The following is a 20,748-nucleotide window of genomic DNA, read 5'->3' as shown; positions in this document are numbered from 1 at the left end:
GTTAAATAGGTTGATAATATTTCCCTTCTTTGTCTGTGGGGTTTGTAAAATGCACAGGATACAGATCCAAATCATTAGCATGGATGGAATCCAGAGCATTAATGGTAACCAGGCAGAGTCGGATGACATTGTTATTGCAGCCGTTCCCGGGAAAGTGAGTGGAGCTGAAAATTTATATTTGATTTATAGCAGAGTTTGAATTTATGTTCCAACTCTCAATAGGAAAGTAAGTGATCTTTGCCCGATTTTTCACAAGAGAGGGCCCCACGGCATCTGGTGCTGGAAACATCTCTGTATCAAAAGGAGTTCCTTCTCGTTTCTCTTTGCACTGCCTAACCGCCATGAATTTACACCTGTAGGGGATATAATATTACTATGTTTATTGGACTGGATTCAAGTCTGAGCCTTGAGAAATTATCAAATGAGTGAAATAAGCATCTTTTTGTGGGAAAACTTTGAGCATCAGTCTACGAGACGCATTTCGTGTTCTTATTACCCGCTATTGCTACCATCCAATTTATGATTATAAGGATGTAGTGAGGACATTATTTACCTTGGTCTATTATACACAAAATGTATTTCATAGCTTAAGTGTCCGCTCAGTATTGCAAGCAATATGACATGAATATGGCAAGATCTTTGATTTGCTCTGCTTAAGTGCTGTTATTTATTGGGGGCTCTTTCTTCAGGAGCACATTGGGCAGAAATATACTACTCACTGTCACTGTGAGTGTGCTTTTGAATCCTTGAAACATTGTATCTTCACATTATTATCTGCTTGAAATGATGATATGAATACCATTCTTTATGGTTTGGTAATAACTCCCTTATTTTTCATAGGAGAGCAGAGCATTATTTATCATTGGCAGTCTACATGGGGATTAATGATGCATAACTCTGTTGGAGTTGTCTGGCATACAGCGCCAGCCGAAGGAATCTGGAAGGTTATCAGAGCAATAAATCCCGAGTTTTTTTGCCATTGTTTGTCACGATGCACTGCTGCAGCCAGTAGTTATGATGGTCCCTGCTCGTTCTGCCCCTCTCCCTCTCTCTGTAAGCCACCCGAAAAATAACACAACTTTTTAAAGCTGCCACTTGATGAGGTGGAACCTCAAAGTTCAAAGCAGGCAACTGTTCTTAAATCTTCTGCTTATTACGTTGGCTCTGTCTGCTTCTAGCTGGATGATGGGGTATAGATAAGGAGCACGAGACACTCTCTTCACTTCTGATGTTCATTCTTGGCAATGAGAACACAAGTACAGTCTGTTCAGTCTTGCATTTTAACCGTTTTGTCAATTGCCGTCATCCACCTCTGTTATGTCTATAAACTGAAAATTAAATTAGGTGTGGAGACTGCTACACAGGTTCAATCTATATCCACCCAATAGCAGCAGCAGTATTTCTTTCATCATGGCTTATTTTCTTTGTTTAATTTATTGAATAAATTGCCCCTTTTAACTTGCCAAGCAGGAAGAAGTCATCCATGCATTGTCCATGATCCAGGCAGAGAGGAAGATTCAGTCTATTAGTGCAATGATAGGGCCTTTACTGCGGCGAGCTCACTGATTGAATGGCATCCTTCTCAAGGTCAGGCCAGAGCTAAGAGCTATTTTCTGCTTACCTGTGCAGCCAGCCGGCCACAGAATCTGCGCACAAACTGCCTTTACACAAGTGAGCTTAGTAAGCGGAGAAGCTCATCACTGATGTTTCCAGCTGGTAACATGAAGAGAAACTTCTTTGCCTGCAGAAAAGGGCACAAAGCCATGATATGATAAGTAATGTGATAAGTGGAATATAGCTACAGTGTGTGAAGACATAAGGAATGTTGTTTTGTGATCTGCGCAGTGGACCAAATCATATCCTCCCATTGTGTCCTTGTCAAAGCAAACCAGTGTGTTAAGTATGCATCATTTTGCAGCAGACGTGCAGCCAGGGTCAGAGGTCAAGTTGAGAGCACAGCGGTTTTGTCTGCTTGTTTCTGATAAATATGTTTGTTTCTGATAAATGTCTTCAGTTGTTAGCCCGGTTTCTTTGCACACAAAACGAGTAATCTAGCTGAAATAATGCAGCATGACCACTATAAACTGAATCAGTGGCAATTGTTTAGCTGTTTATCTTCATGGACCTGCGTTAGATGTCCTCAAAGAATGTAGATGTGGATATATTTGGAGACTATGGTGTTGTTCATCGTATTGTTGTTGACTAGAAATTATGTCACAAAATTTCACACTAACACTAACACTAAAATCATGCACCGACTTCCCAGCAGCTAATGTTCTTAAGACTTTATTCCGCACTGCCACATTGAATTTAGCTGAACCTGACCTACACTAAGCTCTCAAGCAGGGCTGTCATTTAGAGCAAAAAAAAAACATTGATCACCCGTGCTGTCACTATTTCCTGCCACCTTTGCAAGATCAAAGAACCATGGAACCATCTACATACTGCATACAGGGGAGCTGTTGGAAGGGGGGGGCAGGTCGGATTCACCTGTGCAAGGGCCGAGCACAGCTGCTCTCCCACCAGCTGGAGCCTATGGACCACAGATAGGATTAGAGGCTTTAGTGGCAAAGGTCCTTCATCATCTCTCTGCCTGAGCCTTGTATAGCAACAACCCCCACAAACACAAATTACACTTTATTACACTTAATACCCCCATACTTACTTCATGCTCATACACTGTGTAAATCAGCTCTTGTGCTTTTATAGCCACCATTGTCTCTACAGATAAATAGGACAACCCAGTAGTCTGGGACTCCCAGCCCATGAATGTGATGTGAAGGCATTTTCTCACCTAAGCCCCCCTCCCAAATAGGTATCACTGTACAGCCCACCATTGTGAAGCGGCTCCCTGGCTTCTGTATCTGAGCTCAGCCCATCATGCCTGCCAGGTAAACCTGTCTGCTTTTTGCTGCTGCGATAGGGGAGTTTGGCTCTGACTGACTGAAACAACATCACCTTGTTTATCCTGTAAATAATTCACTCCTCCCGGGCAACAGAAACAAAATCAAGGTTGTGTGTTTAACAAGGGAGGCGAGGAATGAAGAGGAGCCAAAAAAAAAAGAATCAGGTGTTTCCTTTTTAGATAAACTTGGTGCCTGGAGACAGCGACACATGCCTGATTTCTATGCAGCGCGAAGATGCTGCACTGAGATACGTTTGGAGGTGTGTATGTGTATGGTGGGGAGGGGTGTGCAGAGGGTTTATTTTGTGTGCTCACTGAAGTTGGCCTTTGATAGCTCTCTTAAAAGGGTGCAGAGATACTGTCGGGGACATCCTTGTCGTGTTTGACATCAGAACCTATGGAGTGTGTCGGCACGTCATCGAGTTTGATGCTTATTATCACGGGCTGTTCCCAGGAGCCGTACCCTCCCCACATGCCGCCCTGTCTATGACATGTGTGGCTGGGCACACAAGCTACCTTCATTTTGTTTTGCTGTTTGATGTTCTCTAACATTACTCCCTGTGGTAGTGTGTAGTCTATTATGTCCCCCCCACCCCCCACGACACTTGTAGCATTGCTACTGGTTGAGTGATTGATTGATCAGGTTTTGAACACGGCTGATGCAACGTAGTGTCCATTGGTATTTGGACAGTGACACCTTGTTTCTTCTCCATCCTGCTGCATCAGGAAAAAAAAACGATGCACAAAACGATTCTCAAGGAGACTTATTTAGATTTTTTAATGCACTCAAAGAAAACCTATTTAAGAGCAAAACTTTAGTCCTGCATTTAAAATATTTTATTGGAACCAAAAACTGTTTTGGGATGCAGTAACAAAATTACAGATTTTACAGATCTTACAGATCAGAAGTCAAACTTTTGCAGATTAAAATCTTTTTGTTGGGAATCAGTGCAATAGTGTTTTGTGTCCTTTCAGCTTATACCGTGAGTTCAGGGTCACCACAGCGGATCATTGTCCGCTTTTTGATTTGGCACAGTTTTTACATCGGATGCCCTTCCTGACGCAACCCTCCCAAATTTCTACTGGGCTTGGACAGCTGGGGAGGGGAATGGGCTGTTAGGGGTTTAGTGTCTTGCCCAGAGACACTTCGACATATAGCTGGGACCGGAAATTGACTTTGGGCATATCCATGAGGTGTTTACTTAACAAAGAAAAAAACATTATTAAATTTAACATTATACACTTACTCGGACTGTACAGATACCTACACAGATTTTGTCCAGTCCTTAGCTAAAAGATTTGGATTATTAAGCATGAAACAATAACATTACATTTTGCATACGCCCAGAGTCAGTTTCTAACTAAACACAACAGATACCAAAATGTGAAACATGCATACAATAAGTAATATTTATACTGGGGTCAGAGACCTGCGACCACTGTGACTGGCTTGTCAAGAGGCCAAAGGAGGAGAACCCACTATTCAACCAAAACATTTTGATCTGCAAACGTTTTTGGCTTGCAACAAAAAACTTGTGATTTTTGGTCTCAAAACCTGTTTTTTGTTGCAATGACGAATGTTTTTTCTTTTTTTTTTTTATTGCAGCCCCAACTTATTTTCCTCATATGTTTTATTTGATTATATAATAAAGAATTCAAAATACTTTAATAGTTTTCAAGCCACCTGTTTTTTTTTTGTTTGTTTGTTTTGTTTTTTCTTCTACACATTCAGTTTGTGGAATGAACAAAAACAGAAAACAGCACAAATTTGAGAAAAGCTGAAATATCACAGAGGTTTTTACACTTGGCTAAGGCTTATAGTTTGATAGAGAACAAAATGTGAGAAACACAGATGGAACAATATTTTTTTAATAACACACAATGAATTAGCTTGAAGCTGTGTTTGTTTTTTTGTTTTTTATTGTAAAGCACATGCATCTAGCTGGCTCTTCTTGTTACATGCCTCCACCAGAAAAAAACATAGTACAAAACCATGAAAGTTAAATGTCACATGTCATCCCCATCCCCAGTGGGTGATTAAAAAAGGCAGTATACGCAGATCACATGCACAGTACAAATGTCATCTTAAGTGGAAATCACTAATGAAAAGCCATCATCAGAGTTACTGGTCCTTGATTAATTGTGTAATCTTCTTTGTGGCCCAAAGCCTATTTGCATAACAATAACTGATGGAAACACAAATGATTTGCATTTGCACAATATTTTAATGCAAAATAACTAACTAATGAGGAAATGTATCCCTTCATCCCTCTGGTTACACTATTTAAAAAATGGGGCTGGGCATCTTAAAACACACTGAATGTTCCCATGAAATTGTATCTTTATTGGGAGTGGGCGATAAAACATGGTCATTTATAAAGTTTTATGGTAACATTTATAAAGAATGGTATGGAAGTGGCATTATTGAACAGAATATTTTTTTCACTCATATCAAAGTCATGAAACCATTATAAAATACAAACAAAACCCAATTATGCTCTATTAGTTGTAATCTTTGAATCGAAAGGGAACCCACATTAAAATGAATATAAGTGGTAAGTACTAAGGATTCAGTGCTTTCCACTTGACTTTTGTGACGTAAACAGGACGTTTGTGTGTTTTATGGGATAACAGTAACGGACGTCAATACTGTGTCTTCAAATAGCTTCTACAGGATATGAAGCAGCCTTTAGTTTCGGCATGTCAACCACAGTTGTTAAATTTTAAATCCCAATGCTGAAGTAAGGTCAAAACAAAAGGAAATGAGTCACTGTCCAAATACTTTCAGATTTCACAGTACATTTGAACATCAGTAAAGCATTACTCAGCTTTATATTGTCCTGTATCCAGAGACTGAAGCTAAATGACAACTGTGAAATAACCATTACAAAAGTAGACTTGAGCAGTGCTACATAAGGCTCCCCACGAAGCGGGTGTGTCACCAAGGGACGAGCCTGCCACTGATCAGAAGACAATGAGGATTTGGATATTTGAAGCTTATTTTGGGCTTGATTCCCATTGGGCTACATGCTATGCCTCCCCTTTGAGTGTTGATTGCAGAGAGGAGAATGCGGTTGACTGATCTGAAAGGAAATTACTGGAGAGAGAGCTTATCCTTGCCTTTGACTGATAATCAGCTCATTATCGTGTTGATCATTTACAGCTCTCCCTCTTGCCTGCTCTGTATTCTTTTAGCTGTGTCACTGATGCAGAGCACAGAGACTTTTAATGGCTTGGCAGGGAGCCCGTCGTGCTGGGGCAGACTTAAAACAACCACGCTAGCCCTGGCTAGTCTCTGCTTTTACACAGAACAGGTCTCCACCTCACTTATCAACCCTCCCAGGAATGATAAAAAATTAACCAGCAACAGAAAATAAAACTAGCAACAGCGACAACAACATATGCAACCTTGTGCCATAGCACCCCAACATGGCTAACTGTGCATGAAATTGAACTGATTGGCGTTATTGACCAGAAGGCTCCAGTCCCTGAGAGGACAGGGAGTAGGTTGGGGTGGGTGACTTGTGTGTTACCTGATTGAGTGAAAAATTCTCGGCTGGTTGCTTTGATGCCCGGCACTTTACAGGAAAGAGTGATTTAATGAAAGCTGCCAGACCTCATCAATGTCAGCGCTCATGGTGACGGCCCTCTGCTCCGACGTGCTTTATATAAAAGCACTTGCCATGACAGGTCCTGATGGACAGATGTTTGGTAGTTGTTTTAACAGTACAGTAAAACCAAACACTGATATCAGCCTCCACCTCTGGCTCTAGAAGCTGTGAAGTTAGGGAAGGCTGTTACAGCAGCACACGTACCCTATGCTATTTTAGGCCTCTATAAATAGCCCTATTGAATTTTTGCTGGGGTTGATAAGCCTATAATTAATGTGGCCATCATTAGGCACGGACATGCTCTCCTCAAGAGGACCCCACTGATGAGGAGAATAGAGACTTGAGACCTAAGTCATGATGCACTTAGTAGTGTGAGAGGGTGGAAACTAGAATGACGGCTAACCAGCTTCCTGGTGATGTGCACAAGCCGCCACTTTGTTATCAAGCTGCAGGATAACACACTGTCATTTATCAACTTCCCGCAAAAGCTCACTGTGCAGCGTCTTCAGTAGATCTGAATTGCATTGGAATTGCATCATTAATAGAGCAGAAATGATTCCCAGCAACTCTGGGAGAATACATTGACCCCTGAGGGAGACTAGAAACAAGACAATGTTTTTACAGGAGGAATATCTAACTAGAGGTCCCATTACCACTTCATCAATATACAGCAGCAAGTGAATGAGGAGATGGAAGGCGGGAGGGGAGCCAAAAAAAAAAAAGAGTGAATGTAATAGCTTATAGTGCTAATAGCAGTCTGAGCGCTCAAGTCCCAAACATTCAGCCGCCTCATCTCATCTGGGCTGTGTAATTGCCCTCCTGGAAGCTGCCACGTGAAGCGGCTGCCTCCGTAGTGAAAGGTGGCAGCTGCTAGGAGCAGTCTTAGGTCAGCTCCCCAAGTGGGGCTCCTTGCAACCATGAGATGTCATAATTAATAGCTATGTGGGGGCCCCGGGGCCAGCAATGGGTGGGTGGGGGTCATGATTATTTGGATAAATGGAATCCGAACAGAAAAAAGATGCCAGACTTATTCACCACTTAACATAATATATACTTATCATCACTTTGCCTTTAGTAAGTATCCCTGTGCAGCATCTTACCCCCTGCTTTTCAGGGATATTTTTCTTGCTTGTTTGTATTAGGCTTGCCTTCCGTATCTAAATGTACCTAGAGATATGTCGCTGTTGTGTATCATGGGAACTTATTAATCTTTGGGGACCAGCATTCTGCCTAGTTAAGTAAATATACATGAGCTGCTGTGCAAGATACAAGCTCGCCGCACCTTTAGGAAAATCTGTTACTTCAGCTTCCCTCTTTCTTCCCGTCATTCTCTGTGTCTCTCTGCCTCTCTCTGTCTCTGTCTCTCTCTCTCTCTCTCTCTGTATCTCTCTCTCTCTCTGTGTCTCTCTCTCTCTCTCTCTCTCTCTCTCTCTCTATCTGTCTCTCTAACTGTCTCTCTAACTCTAACATGCTGCCTGGGGGCAAATCTCACTCTGTCTCATCTGCTGCTTAATTTCACTGGAGCGGCCCTCAGTAATGAAGCGCCTTGATGTACATTTGCCAATTTCTGCCTCTGCCACTGCGGTATAATTGGGATGTGACTAAGCATGAATACCCAGCGCAGGGTTGGTTGACCTCTTGGTGACCCCGCGAATAGCGCTTTTGTCATAATAGAGGTATTATCTCACATAATCTGGGAATGGAGAGGGATTGTCTGCAGGGTGCCAGGGATGGAAATGAATTGATATAACACCCTGCTCCTGTGCACCACAGAGAAAAAGGAAAAAAAACTGCAAAATACTTTTTTTTTTTTTTCTTTTTTACATGCTCGTAATGAAGACATTTTCTTATCTATTGCCGCTTTGTGTTTATTGGAGTAGGAGAGCAGCTTCTGGCAAAAGCAGGGGTGGATTTTTTTAAGAAGGGAGGGAGCTTGATGCTGTGGTGCTAGAGAGGATTTCTCTCTGTGTATGCATTTGTGTGTGTATGTCAGCCTTTTCCCTGCGTGGGTGCACTGTGTACTGACGCACAAGTTGGTGTGTATGTGTGTCTGTTAATGACCCTGTAAAATGACAAGCTGAGCTGGCAGTGAGAGTACAGCTGACGGTCAGAGACAGAGAGGGAGAGAGAGAGAGGAGGTGGAGGAGGCAGGATAGTTCAGATGAGCGCGGTGGGGGTAGGTGGGTAGTGGATGCGAGGTCAGTGGTTGCACTGTGATTCACCATGCTGTCATCAGAGGAACAGGGGCCCCTGAGTGTCCCTCTCTATTCCCACCTGAGAGGCCTGAAAATGGAGGGGCCACGCTGTCATTATTTACAGCCTGAAGCCCCTAACCTTGGATTCGGAGCTCATCATCGCAAAGACAAAATCAGATTGGACTTGACGTGTACCCGAGTCAGTGACCTTGATAAGTGTGAGGTGCCTGCAGCAAGAGGTTAGGGAAGAAGAGCTCGCTTCTGTCGGATTTTGCTGTGGATTTGTGCATGTATGCGTATAGATGTTTGCGTATTTCAGCCAAGTTGGTACAGGAAGGGGCTCAGCTGACTGACTGACAATGACTCAGAATGACTGGTTGACGTGGTTGGCCTGCTCATGGGCCAATGTGCAGTTGCCATTATTACTGTTCATTTTGCTGGCACTAGTGTTGAAAAGATTGATTTGTTTACTGAAAAAAAATCAATTAACAATTTTGAGATAAGCATTTAAGCACAAACATACCAAGATGGTTGGAGCCAGGTATCCAGTCATCAACCATGCAAATATTGCATGTCCTGCTTAACCTCCTAAGCCACAGGCACTCTTAGATGTTTCTTTTTAGTATCACTCTAAATTATATTATGTTGATTTTGTAGTATTGGCCGTACAAAACAAGGAATTTGAATATGTTATTTTGGGATATGGAAGATTATTATTGGGAATCAAAACACATCCCTGCCTGATTGAAAGTCTGAGAACACACACTAGGGTTTGCTTAAAGCTATACGTTTTTTCTTAGCTAGTTTCATTTCTCTACTTGATTTATTATTAAGTTTTTTCCATCTGAACTAGTTACTGTACCTGGAAACTAAAAGGGGGTGGCACAAAATAACAGGGGAGAGCATCTCAGGATGGATGATGAAAATGAATTTATTTTCCCTTACCAAGATGCTATTTGGTCGCGTGAAATGATTAATTTCACACATATACAGGTCATCCTCGAAAGCAGCAACATCTCATTCACAAGGGGCCCCCGTCAGCAACAAAACAGGAGGCTGCAATAAAATGAGCAAACTGTAGCACGTACTGTACGTCAGTAAATCTTTGGAGGTTAAATCTGAGTGCTGTAGGATTTGAACAGCCCCTTCTCTTCAGGTAAAAGTCACTGAGTACATCAAGACTGCTGAGACCAAAAAATGGCAGACGAGCAGTTTGGGGAGTGTCCTGTGGCAGCAGGTACACTTCCTTTGCTCTAAACTTCCACTCACTCTCGTACACACACACACACACACACACACACACACACACACACACACACACAGACAGAGGCTGTGTTTGCATAAGTAAGATGGAGCCTTAAATTATGGACTTTGTGTAAATAAGGAGATGAGACTCTTTTAGCACACAGAGGAAAGAGTGCTAGGATAAGAATAGTGCCTCTGTGTGGAGTGGAATTGGTCTTGGGTTGTTTACGACAGCTCGCAGCCCTCGTATATCACAAGCAGTATGTTTGCTGTGAAGCTACAGTTTGTGTGCCATCTGCCTTAGCTGAACTTGACCCTTCAAACAGACTTATATTTTGTAAACTGAGCTTACTGTAACTGCTGTTAAGTAAGTTGTTTATTTCCTCTTTCTTAGTGGATGATCCAGAAACCCCACAAGGTGGCTACGTTCTTCGGGTGCATTGGTACAGACCAATTCGGGGAAATCCTAAAGAAGAAGGCTGAAGAGGCCCACGTCGATGCCCACTACTACGAGCAAAACGAAGAGCCGACTGGTACCTGCGCAGCCTGTATCACTGGAGACAATAGGTTAGCTACCTTTCAGTCACCTTTGACCAAGAAATGACCCCACAAGCTATGATATGAGTCATTGTTGTTCATTTTTACATCCTCGGGCAGGCAGTTGACTTCGCAGGGCTGGAAGTCATAACAGGGAATCATAGCTCGCCTCACATATCAAAAGGAAAAAGAACAGCTTGAGTGTGTTTTTACAGGCCCCCTCTCAGTCTCTGCCGCCTCAGTGGGTTGTCATCCATCTATAGGCTGACAGTAGCAATGTGTTAGAGTTGGCTTGGCTATCCCAGCTCTCACCTGTCAGCCTTCTAGGTTGTAAAAGGTGCTTAAGCGTCTCTGGCGACTCTTACGCTAGCATCATCATCAGAACGCCTGAGACAGCAGAGGTCAAAGCCTATGTGCACGTGCACACACACACACACAGAGTAAGACTTCCAGTTTATGATAGCTCAGGTGTGGATCAATAACCTCCTCTAAACACTTCCTTCCTCTGCAGCCCTTCATCTGCTGCTACTGGAGTTTTCAGTCTGTCACTGGCTGGACCCTTAGTGCCCCAGGAGCTGGCCCTACCGAATCGTCTTAGTGGGCTTGTTTGATGTGGGCTCTGACACCTGAAAAGGTCAGGTGCCGTGCTCGGGGAGACAAGCTCTGTAATATTTCTTACAGGTGTTTAACAGACAACTCAAGAGGCCAGAGGAAAGGTCGCCGGCAGGGCCAGATTAGAGAGGTGATGGCTTTGAAGGATTGGGAGCCAATATGTCACAGTCCTCAGGCTTTGATTTGTGCAAGTCTTCAAAGGAAAAACCTCCCGTACTCAAATGTGACAATTTGACTTCTATTCAACAAAGAGGCTGTGTATGTTGAATAATCAAATTTGGAGATATGGAAATGGGTTTATTGAGTTCTTACATGTGTAATCAAAAGTTCAATCAGTCAGTCCCTTCAGAATCTCAGCAGAATTTCTTACAATAATCAGCACCAAAAATAATCAATCTTGCACAGAATCGTGGTACAATTTTGTTATTAATTTCTGCTAACATTTAAAATAATATTCAGAATTTCATTGTTAGGGTTAGGGGGTTGTTAGAATTGAGTCTGTAGGCTAACCTCAGTGCTCCCTATCATACCAGTAGAAACAAGTTTCCCTAATCCAAACGGGTAGTTTTCTTTGACTAGAAATAGATTGGTTAACCTTTGATGATTTTTATTTGACTGTATTGTTGAGCACACAAAATTTTCTGACAAGTGTAACGCAATCTTAAAAAACATATCAAGGCCACACATTCTTGGATTTATTGATGAGTGTTGGCTGAGAAGTTCCCCATTTGCCTGTTTTATATCTCAAATGTGCCATATCGTCAGATCTAGTTGTCACTCGAGTGTGCTGTTCCTGGCAAGGACACACATTTTATCTCTCGTGCTTACTCTAACCTTGGAGTCCATTAGTGCAGCTTGGGTCAAGTGCAGTCCCAATCCTGCTGTCGTATCGCAGCCTTTGTCATCACAATCTGACCAACTGAGCATACTGTTACTCTTTTCTTTGACACTAACCATGGTGAGCAGCTTTTCCCTCGCCATGTGAGAATGGACCTCTTCCTGTGGCAGCACCCTCCTGTCATATGGTCGTCTAACAGTTTTTCCCCTAAGCAGCATTGATGGTCGCATTCATTTTGATAGCCGCTCATAAAGAGACAGCACGTGAGGAGTGGCTAATGAGCTATGTTAAGATAATGCCACCTGCTTTGCTTTTCAGCTCACACCACTCACTACTCAACTCAAGTGTTCATTTAGTAACGCATTTCTGTTGTTTTTCCACCTCTAACAATAGAGCACTTTTCCAGGTGATATGATTATATGAATTATTTGATGGTGGCCCATTGTTGGTCTAATAAAATCTGTACTTATTTTTATCTCTTCTTTTTGGTGTTTGAGATACCCCATTTTTAAAAAAGACATCCAGATGACTTTATTTCACCTTGGTTCAAACATTATAAAAAAGGCATTATCATGCCTTTATATTGTGAAAGAACAAAGGAAAGTCTGGGGCTCGAGTGTTTTTAGGGATGTTTTTGAGACAAAATTAAGATGGATGATAAGCGAGGCGGAAGATTTATGGGGTCTGTCTCGGCAGGTCCCTTGTTGCTAACCTGGCAGCGGCAAACTGCTACAAAAAGGAAAAACACCTGGACTTGGACAGCAACTGGGAGCTGGTGAAGAAAGCCAAGGTCTATTATATTGCGGTAAGTGAGACCCTCTACATTCAAAATGACTGTTCCCCAACTCTATTGCCAGAAGAGGACAAAATGTTAAGAGGCCTTATTCAGGAAATGCCTCAGCGTGCCTTTTGCATTGTCAATATATCCATTCATCCTTTGTCGAGTGAAATGAGCTACGTTGCCTATTGAGACAATACAGCTCCATTCTCCCTATTTTCCCCGTCTTTGTGCACGAAGCTGCAGCACAGTGTGAAATTGTTCTACATGTAATGCATTCATTCATTTCTTTTAACGTGAAGACAAGCCAACAGGTGCGGTGAAAGTGTGAAAATCGATTATACAAGTTCATTCAGCTTTACCCCCTCCAACACAATCCTCCCCTTACAGACAAAACACACACACAGATTGAGAAGGACAGATGTGCGCTTCAACATTCACACATACACTCAAGCTGCACCACTGAGGTAATGTCTTCACTTACAGCTTCTGGATTAGGTTGGCCTTCGTTGCTCACGTTTCACTCTTCGGGATTATGTTTAAATCCAACAGATCAACATTTTCTCTGATCTCAAGTCAAGATGATAGCCCTGAAATTGCACTGCATTCCATGTGTTTAAGCAGTTCATTATCGGCATAAATCAGCATTACAGCCTAGCCATCAACAAACTCCTTGGCATACTGTACCAAAACGAAATGCACAGTGTTTTCCCCCTGTTGCCCACAAACATGAGTGTACTGTACTGCCCAGTCACAGAAACAAGCTCCAAAAAAAGGCATCAGTGTTTGTTCCAGAAAACAGATCAGTCAGTCCATCCTCCAGAGTTTGTGTGGTCTCATTTTTAGCCTCTGCTTCACATTAGCAAACACAGCACATCCTCTGCAAATTGGCAGTTGGGTTTTGCCCACATCCGACAGTCTTGCGCACAGGGAAAAGCTTCCGTGGGATTTTAGGGGGGATAGAAGAGCCACAAATGGGTGTTTGTCAGTGCTTGGAATCTCAAACTTGGTGTTCAGCGTCCCTCCTGGGCCTCTTTGTCAAAACAAGGGGATCATTTGCTTTATTAGAGTTCTATTCGCACTTCTGAGGTACTTTGCCAGATACACTGCCACAGCTATTCCCACTTAATACTGTGTGGCATGTCTAGACTGGTGTTCACTGAGGCCTCCTCTCTCCATTAACCTTGTCAAGCTTACTCACATGTATTTACTCAATTTATAGCCAGATTGTACATTCTCTCCTTTTACCTCTCACTGTACCAACTTCTGCTGCATATCAATGTGCTTTGTTGATTTTATATGCGGTCAAGTACACTCTAATCTGTAAATTTAATTACTGCAACGCCACACGTGCAAATGTTACCATCTTATTTGCTCACACGTGCGTCGGTGTTTGCCGGAGCATGTGTGTTAAAGAGCTGATTGATGATTCCTGGCAGAGGCTCTCAAGGTGCCTGCTACTATGTGGTGTGATTGGATGAAAACAGAATTATTAGAGGGCTTCTGCAGCCAGTCTGGCTCATCCAGCAGCAGTGGCAGTGGCGGCGGCGGCAGCAGCAGCAGCAGCAGCAGGGCTAGTGGCAGACGCAGAGCAGGGAGGCAGCACTGCCATTTCTCACAAAGAGAGAGAATGTTGAACTCCTGCCAAATGTTTGGTGGCAGGCTGTTGCTAGGAAATCTGGGTCCTTAGGCAAATCATTGCACAAAGACCAATAACAAAGGCGTGAGGGGGAAGAAGGAATGGCTAAACACATTTCAAGCAGAGGATATCTCTTCTTCTTTGGTTGAATGCCATCACTGCTGCAGTGATGTTTACAGTTATTTCTTTCTTTGTCGATTGGAAACATCAGAAGTGGAGGGTGATGTATTGTGTGAAGGGGAGATGAGTGACTAATTGGTGGAGTTGATGTGTACGTGCTGGCCCAGTTAGCCTGCTCTCCCCCCTCACTTTCCAACCATCCCCCATTCCACCCTTGGCCCCCTATGGACACCCCCCCTCCTCGTCATCCTCCTCTCCTTTTGCTGTCTCCTTTGCCTCCCCCCCACCCCTCCTCTTTCTCCAGTCTCTCAGACACACATACACTTGCTGCTAAACACACACAGCGTGCATGCTCACATTCTGCAGCATACCACTGGCTTGTTTTTCTTACCACTGAGCGCTTTGCCCTGTAATTTGATCTCCACTGCTTGATGCATCCTCCATGATGCCACTTTGAATTAACCTATGGCTCCACAGCTCTCCTTAGCCCTGGATAATAAAATGTTCTCTCTTTACTTGTGCCATTTACATTCAGGAACAAAAGAAACACTTGGTACATCTCCTGGTCATGTGTGGTGTAAGTAACACAAATGAAGAAGAGGGTAGATTAACAAGACAATTGACTTTGAAAAGGTCCGTTAATGACTGTGTACAGATGGTCAGAAATAACCCAAGGATAGACTGAGCAGATACTCCCCTCTGCCAACTGGCCTGATGCACAAAACTCACTCAGGCTGCAGTGCTGTTAGGTCTCCAATCTGATCACAGCTGTGGACACTGTTCACTTACTCGCTAAGCTAAAATACAATCTCTGTGAGCCTGCAAGAGGTTTGCTAAACCACAGAAAAACATTTAGCCCACCTTTTTGTTCCAAATTGCGCAGCAGTTAAGGTAGAATGCCTCACACTGTTAACACTGGCAAACTATATAGCATTATAGCAGTTGGTTACATAGCATTAATTGGCGGTTGTATTCTTGCCCTCACTGCAGGGGAAAGCTGAGTTCAGCTTCAGTCACTGTAGCATAATATGCAACAAAAAAGAGGCGAAGGGGAGGGCAAAAGCAGAAAAAAGCGCAATACTGGCACCACAAGCAGCACGTCAGCCTGCTTACACTCCAGAGTGGCACACATACGTGCACATACACACACACATTGTTAGTCCACCCCACCCGCTCCTGCAATTTGCAGCCAAAAAAAGTGAAGGGAGAGGTTTTGCACACACACACACACACACACACGCACGTGCACACGCACACACCTAACTGACACCTCATCAGCCAGCCGAAGGGCTGATTAGCACAGAGGTGACTGCGGCTGTGTCTCTGTCCAACTCAGAGGACCACACTGTCCTCTCGCTGACCTTGAGCTTCCTCTCCTCTCTTCCGTTATCCTTCATCTCTATCCACCTTTATTCCACTCTCCCTCTCACCACTTCTTGCTATCTCCAGTATTCCTCCCTTCCTCTGTCCCCATCTCCACCCTCCTTCTCCCCTCTCCCTTTCTGTCTTTCCTCTCTTTCCTCTCTGCACCACTCTGCACTGCCCCTGTCCTTCCACATAGCCAGGGAGGGATCACGAGGCAAAATGCAGGCAGTAGAGAGAAAAAGGGAGGGAAGAGAAGTGGAGAGGGGAGGAAAAAAACTGGCAGACTCCCCCTTTGTCTGCAGGCGATCAGTTACAGTCTTGGTTGCCGATGAAATTTAATCCCCACCGCATTTACATGCCAAGTTTGACTTCTGGCAAGCCTTATTAAATAGATTTGTAAATCATTTAATCTTGATTAGAATCTGTTCTCAAGGGATCAACATTTTTTTCGCCTTGCTTGTGTTTTGTTATGTGCACAATCTGTGCCCACTGGTGTTAAAATTTAAAAGTCAACCCTTGATGGTGTTACTTTTCTGTGTGAGCGAGTGTGAGCAGTAGGTTTAAGGGACAAAGAGCAATTGGTGCCAAGTCCCGTCTCGTCCACCCTGGCCAAGCCACTGTGTCAGCATGTCTCCTATCTCTGGAGGTCATGTCAGTGGGCGAGCAACTGCTATGATGTGTCTTCTCTTTATTAGGCTGACACCACAGTGTCTTTAGCATGGGACAATGTCATTTCAAATTGTGCCTAATCAGATGGCATTTTGTAATTGCCAGCGAGCATCTTATGAATATGAATTCATAATTGTTCAATTACAAGCCGACTGCATCATATTTATTGGCTTATTTATTTTTTTCTCCCGCTGGCCTGGGCCAATTATAGGATTTCAATCTTGAGGCAATCAAGTGATAAGGGTGAGGCGTTTAGTGTTTGCTGTCACTATATAATTCACTCGAATGTTAAACATGCATCTGGGAGGGCTGTATTTGTCAGAAGGCTGTGCGTGGAGGTGCACCTGCCTAATTGAGTGGTAATGAGCTGTCAGGAGTGCAGGCTCTGTGATTGGTTCTCGGTGGGGCGTCCCGTGCCAGTGGGATGTATGGGCTGGCCCGCCCTGCTGGAGGATCAGCCAGCTCTTCAGCCCCACAGGCCTGAGTGGGTGGAGCATGGTAAATGAGGGTGGGGAGGCCAAACGACACTGGCTGTGGAAAAATCATGTGGCTTTTATTCGACTAAGGGATTGATTTAGGTTGTTTACAATTATCCTTACTCCTATTTTGCATTTACTACTTCATATCGGAGGAAAATTTAAAAGGTTTTGCTGAAGTAAAAGTAGCAATAATATATTGTAAAGTAGTGTGGTCTTGAAAAACTAAATATGTTGCTTAAGTCCTCAGTTCCAGATGCTTATTATTTATTTATAATGGATGGAATAGATTTATATATTGAAACATTATATATGTGCTATTATATTCTAAAGATATTTTTTAATTACTGTTGCGGATGATGTCAGTGTTAGTGGTTAACTACATTGTACACATCATTACCATCATGTTTTATAAGATGATCATAGATACGAAATTTCCATTGACAAAGTAAATAGTAATAGCTGTGTGATAAATGTACTGTACTGTACTACCTTTTAAATTTAGTATCTCATATCTCAAAATGCTACAGTACCTAAGTACATCTACTGAAATCTAATCAATTACCTTTTCCCACTTTTGATTGTTTGATTTATTTATATGAGTACAGTACACTATAAACAGTAAACCTTAGAAAAGCAAATAAGTTTGAAATTGTTGTAGAGGAAGTTTATAGGATGTCAGAGTTTACCTCATTTTGTTATTATGAAGGAGAAATTTCATCATCACATTCAGCAACATGTATTTTGGTTTAGAGTTGTATATTTGTGCAATTAGTTTTTATTTATTTCTATGTTAGAAATGTGTGGGGAAATATTTAAAAGTTGGCAGGGTTGTGCTGATTTTATTTTGGGAGTCTTTTTATTTATTTATTTATTTTTCTCCAGCATCCTAATTTGAACAGTGGAGAAACGGCTTTAAATTCACTGTATCTTGAGTAAGCATCTCTTGGGGTGGCACATTCTTTGGACTCTGGCAGGTTTCCAGGCTGTAGTCCATATTACTCTACCAACATGCAGTGGCTTTTTCCTTGTACACCCACATTACCTTGTAAAAACAGTTTTTGTTCTTCAGCAGGGAAAACACCATGCCCTTTCACCCTGGATTACTGTGTGCATCTGCTCCACCGGCAGCAAGTCTGTTTTCTTCTGCCTCACTGTAAAGGGGATAAAATAGTTCAGACTTAATGATATTTCTACTTTTCATCACCTTGTCCTCTCGCTCCCTCTGCATCAAAGCACCGTGTGTCTGTGTGTGCCTTTTTATTCATGAGACCCAACTTGTAGAATAATATTTTAGTTCTACACTGGGATGTTGTGGCCATTTGTGGGAGTTCCACAGCTTAATTGAATAGACTGAGTAATTATTTGTCAAGTAATGCTGAGCAGAAAATAAATAGCCACTTTGCGGCCGTGAATTGTGCCTGATGGCCATGTGTTGATACTCTCACCAGGGAGAGTAAAAACCTGCTCTACTGGCTAAGTATCTGATTAAGATTCACATGATGGAACTGCAGACGCTTTAGGATAGTGTGTCTCCTGGGCAAAGATAGTGAGTAGAGTTAAGTGTCAGACGCTGTTATATTATCACGCTGGAGCATAAAGCCTCGACTGAATAAATATTCCTGGAATATTCTCCTCACCACAAACCATCTGCAGCACGCAGGTCAACTCGACAGTTTATGAAAGTGGCCTACAAAGAATCATCACAGATGTGCATCTCTGTGCGGCAGATGCTGGACACTGTTCTTTGAGAATTGTTTCCTTCTGCAAGGTTTCATTTTTCCCTTTTATGTTGCTGTAATTTGTTTATGGTCTGTAATAAGCCTGTGCATATCTTCCTCCTGCCAGTTTGGCCTGCATCCACCGTAAACTGCCAGTAATTTTTTCCACTCCCTTTTTAAAGGAGTTTAATGACTTCTGAGGATAATATAATATTTTGTAATGATTTGATAATTCACCAATTTAAGTTATAATCCTCAAGTTTGTCATTATATCATACCTCAATTTTAATTATTTTTTTATCATTAGCCATTCAGTGTGTTAGCATTCTGTGATTACTGCTGCTGTGCCCGTTGTTACGGCAGATGGTTCAGCACAGGATGCAAATTTGACAAAGAAAAGAGACCCAAAAAATTTATTCTTAACTCAGTCCACTTAGTTTTTTTTTTTTTCTTTCACATCATAAATTCTCCTTTAACAAATGGAGAATGCTCAGTCCTCAACATGTGACCCTGACCTATTGGTCAATTCATAGGCGGTTGGTTGCATATCGATTGCACAAGGTATTTACACCAAACAATGCATGCCTGCGTGTGATGAATCGTGTGGATAGGAGAGAAGCTGGTCGATATTTCACGACAACAATTAATTTGTGAGAATTTGTAATTTCATTGTTACTATTTTGGTTGTCCGTTGTTAGTCTTCATCCTTACACAACACAGTTAGTCATCTCAGTCCGTGGTTTGTTAGGGTGTGTTGACTCAAGAGTTCCTCTTCTCTTTTTATTGAAGTGTAAAAGGAAAAGTTTATGGGGTGTTATATGTTGGACTATTTCTTGGGCAGGAGCAGTGATGTCTTGCAGTGAAGTTTTTGCTGGTTGCCTGGCAACAGCACATTGATGAGAAGTCACTGCACCTGAAAAAATAGTCCCCAACACACAAATGCAGCTTGTTGCTGTGACACTTTGGTTTCCATACAGATTAAATGTATGGAAACCAAAGTGTCAAACCACATTTAAATCTCGCAAATCACCACTTTATGACTCTCAAAAGAGGAAATAAAGTGTCCTTCTCCTTCCAGTCTAAGCTAAACTAAACTAATTGCCTGCTATAGTTTTAAATGCAGTGGAGGGATATCAGAGAGGCATCCCTCTTCTCATTAAACTACTTGCTCTTTTCCTGAAATGATAAAAAAAAAAAAAAAGAACTTTTGAGAACTTTTGGCAAATGTGTAAAACTAATGATATAACAAATTTCAATTAGGGTTTTAGTTGTGTTTATATTGATTTCTTTGACAAGTGGGAAATGATCATCACTGCTTCCCAGAATCCCAAGTATTGTCAAATTACCTTTTTTCCCAACGAGCAGTCCAAAACCCCTTAATAGCCGGTTGACATAGACAAATGCAGGAAATCCTTGAATTTGAAAACCTCTAACAATAATAATAATTTGTCTGGTAAATTCCTCAAAGGCTTGGATTTCATGACTTTTAACAAGTTGGCTGAATAGTGAATGTGATACAACTGAAACTAGGTTTTTGTCCTGGTTTCAGTTAACATGTCTGTGCTTAACACATGCAGTGGGAAAGGGTTTACTTTTCATACATGTTCCCACTCAGACATAGGCTAGCAGTCTGACCTTATCTATTGTTCCTCAAGTGTATATTGTAAGCAGCTTTAGAGGCTTTATAGAGACTTAGCCGGCAGGGCTGCCATTGCTCTGGTGGAACATTTGGACCTCTGGCAAGTGTCAGATTTTCAGCAGCACGTTAAATCTCTTAACCCAGTTCTTTTTTCCCTTCTCCTTCCTCTCTGTTTGCCTCTCTTCCTCTTTCCCTCTCTTCCTGTCATGCTAACAAGCTGGCTGTGATTTATTTTTCATGTGTGCCGTTGTTTGCCTCCGCCATCCCCCCCCCCTCCCGGCATCTAAACTCTTGTGCCAGTGGTTAGCCTGGTGCCCAGGGCCTGAGGGTTAGAATAGAAATGCAGCCAGAGCAGCTGCACATCCACCCCAACTGGGCAAAGTCCTCCAGCTGCACTG

General features: G+C 42.5%; 1 protein-coding gene across 4 annotated transcripts in view; it reads left to right on the top strand.

Annotated features, from left to right (window-relative positions):
* Positions 1-20,748, top strand: part of LOC137105942 (adenosine kinase-like) — a 99,034-nt gene that overhangs the window by 31,393 nt on the left and 46,893 nt on the right. For all 4 annotated transcript variants that reach the window (XM_067488788.1, XM_067488790.1, XM_067488787.1 and 1 more), the window contains 2 exons: positions 10,351-10,523; positions 12,640-12,748. In XM_067488788.1, the coding sequence (XP_067344889.1) occupies positions 10,351-10,523; positions 12,640-12,748 (282 nt within the window). The remainder of the gene's footprint in view (positions 1-10,350; positions 10,524-12,639; positions 12,749-20,748) is intronic.

The sequence above is a fragment of the Channa argus genome, chromosome 20 (genome assembly GCF_033026475.1).
Source record: "Channa argus isolate prfri chromosome 20, Channa argus male v1.0, whole genome shotgun sequence".
In the NCBI taxonomy this organism is placed as follows: domain Eukaryota; kingdom Metazoa; phylum Chordata; class Actinopteri; order Anabantiformes; family Channidae; genus Channa; species Channa argus.
The sequence above is the reverse complement of the archived record's forward strand: the minus strand, read 5'-3'. Positions and strand labels throughout refer to the sequence as shown.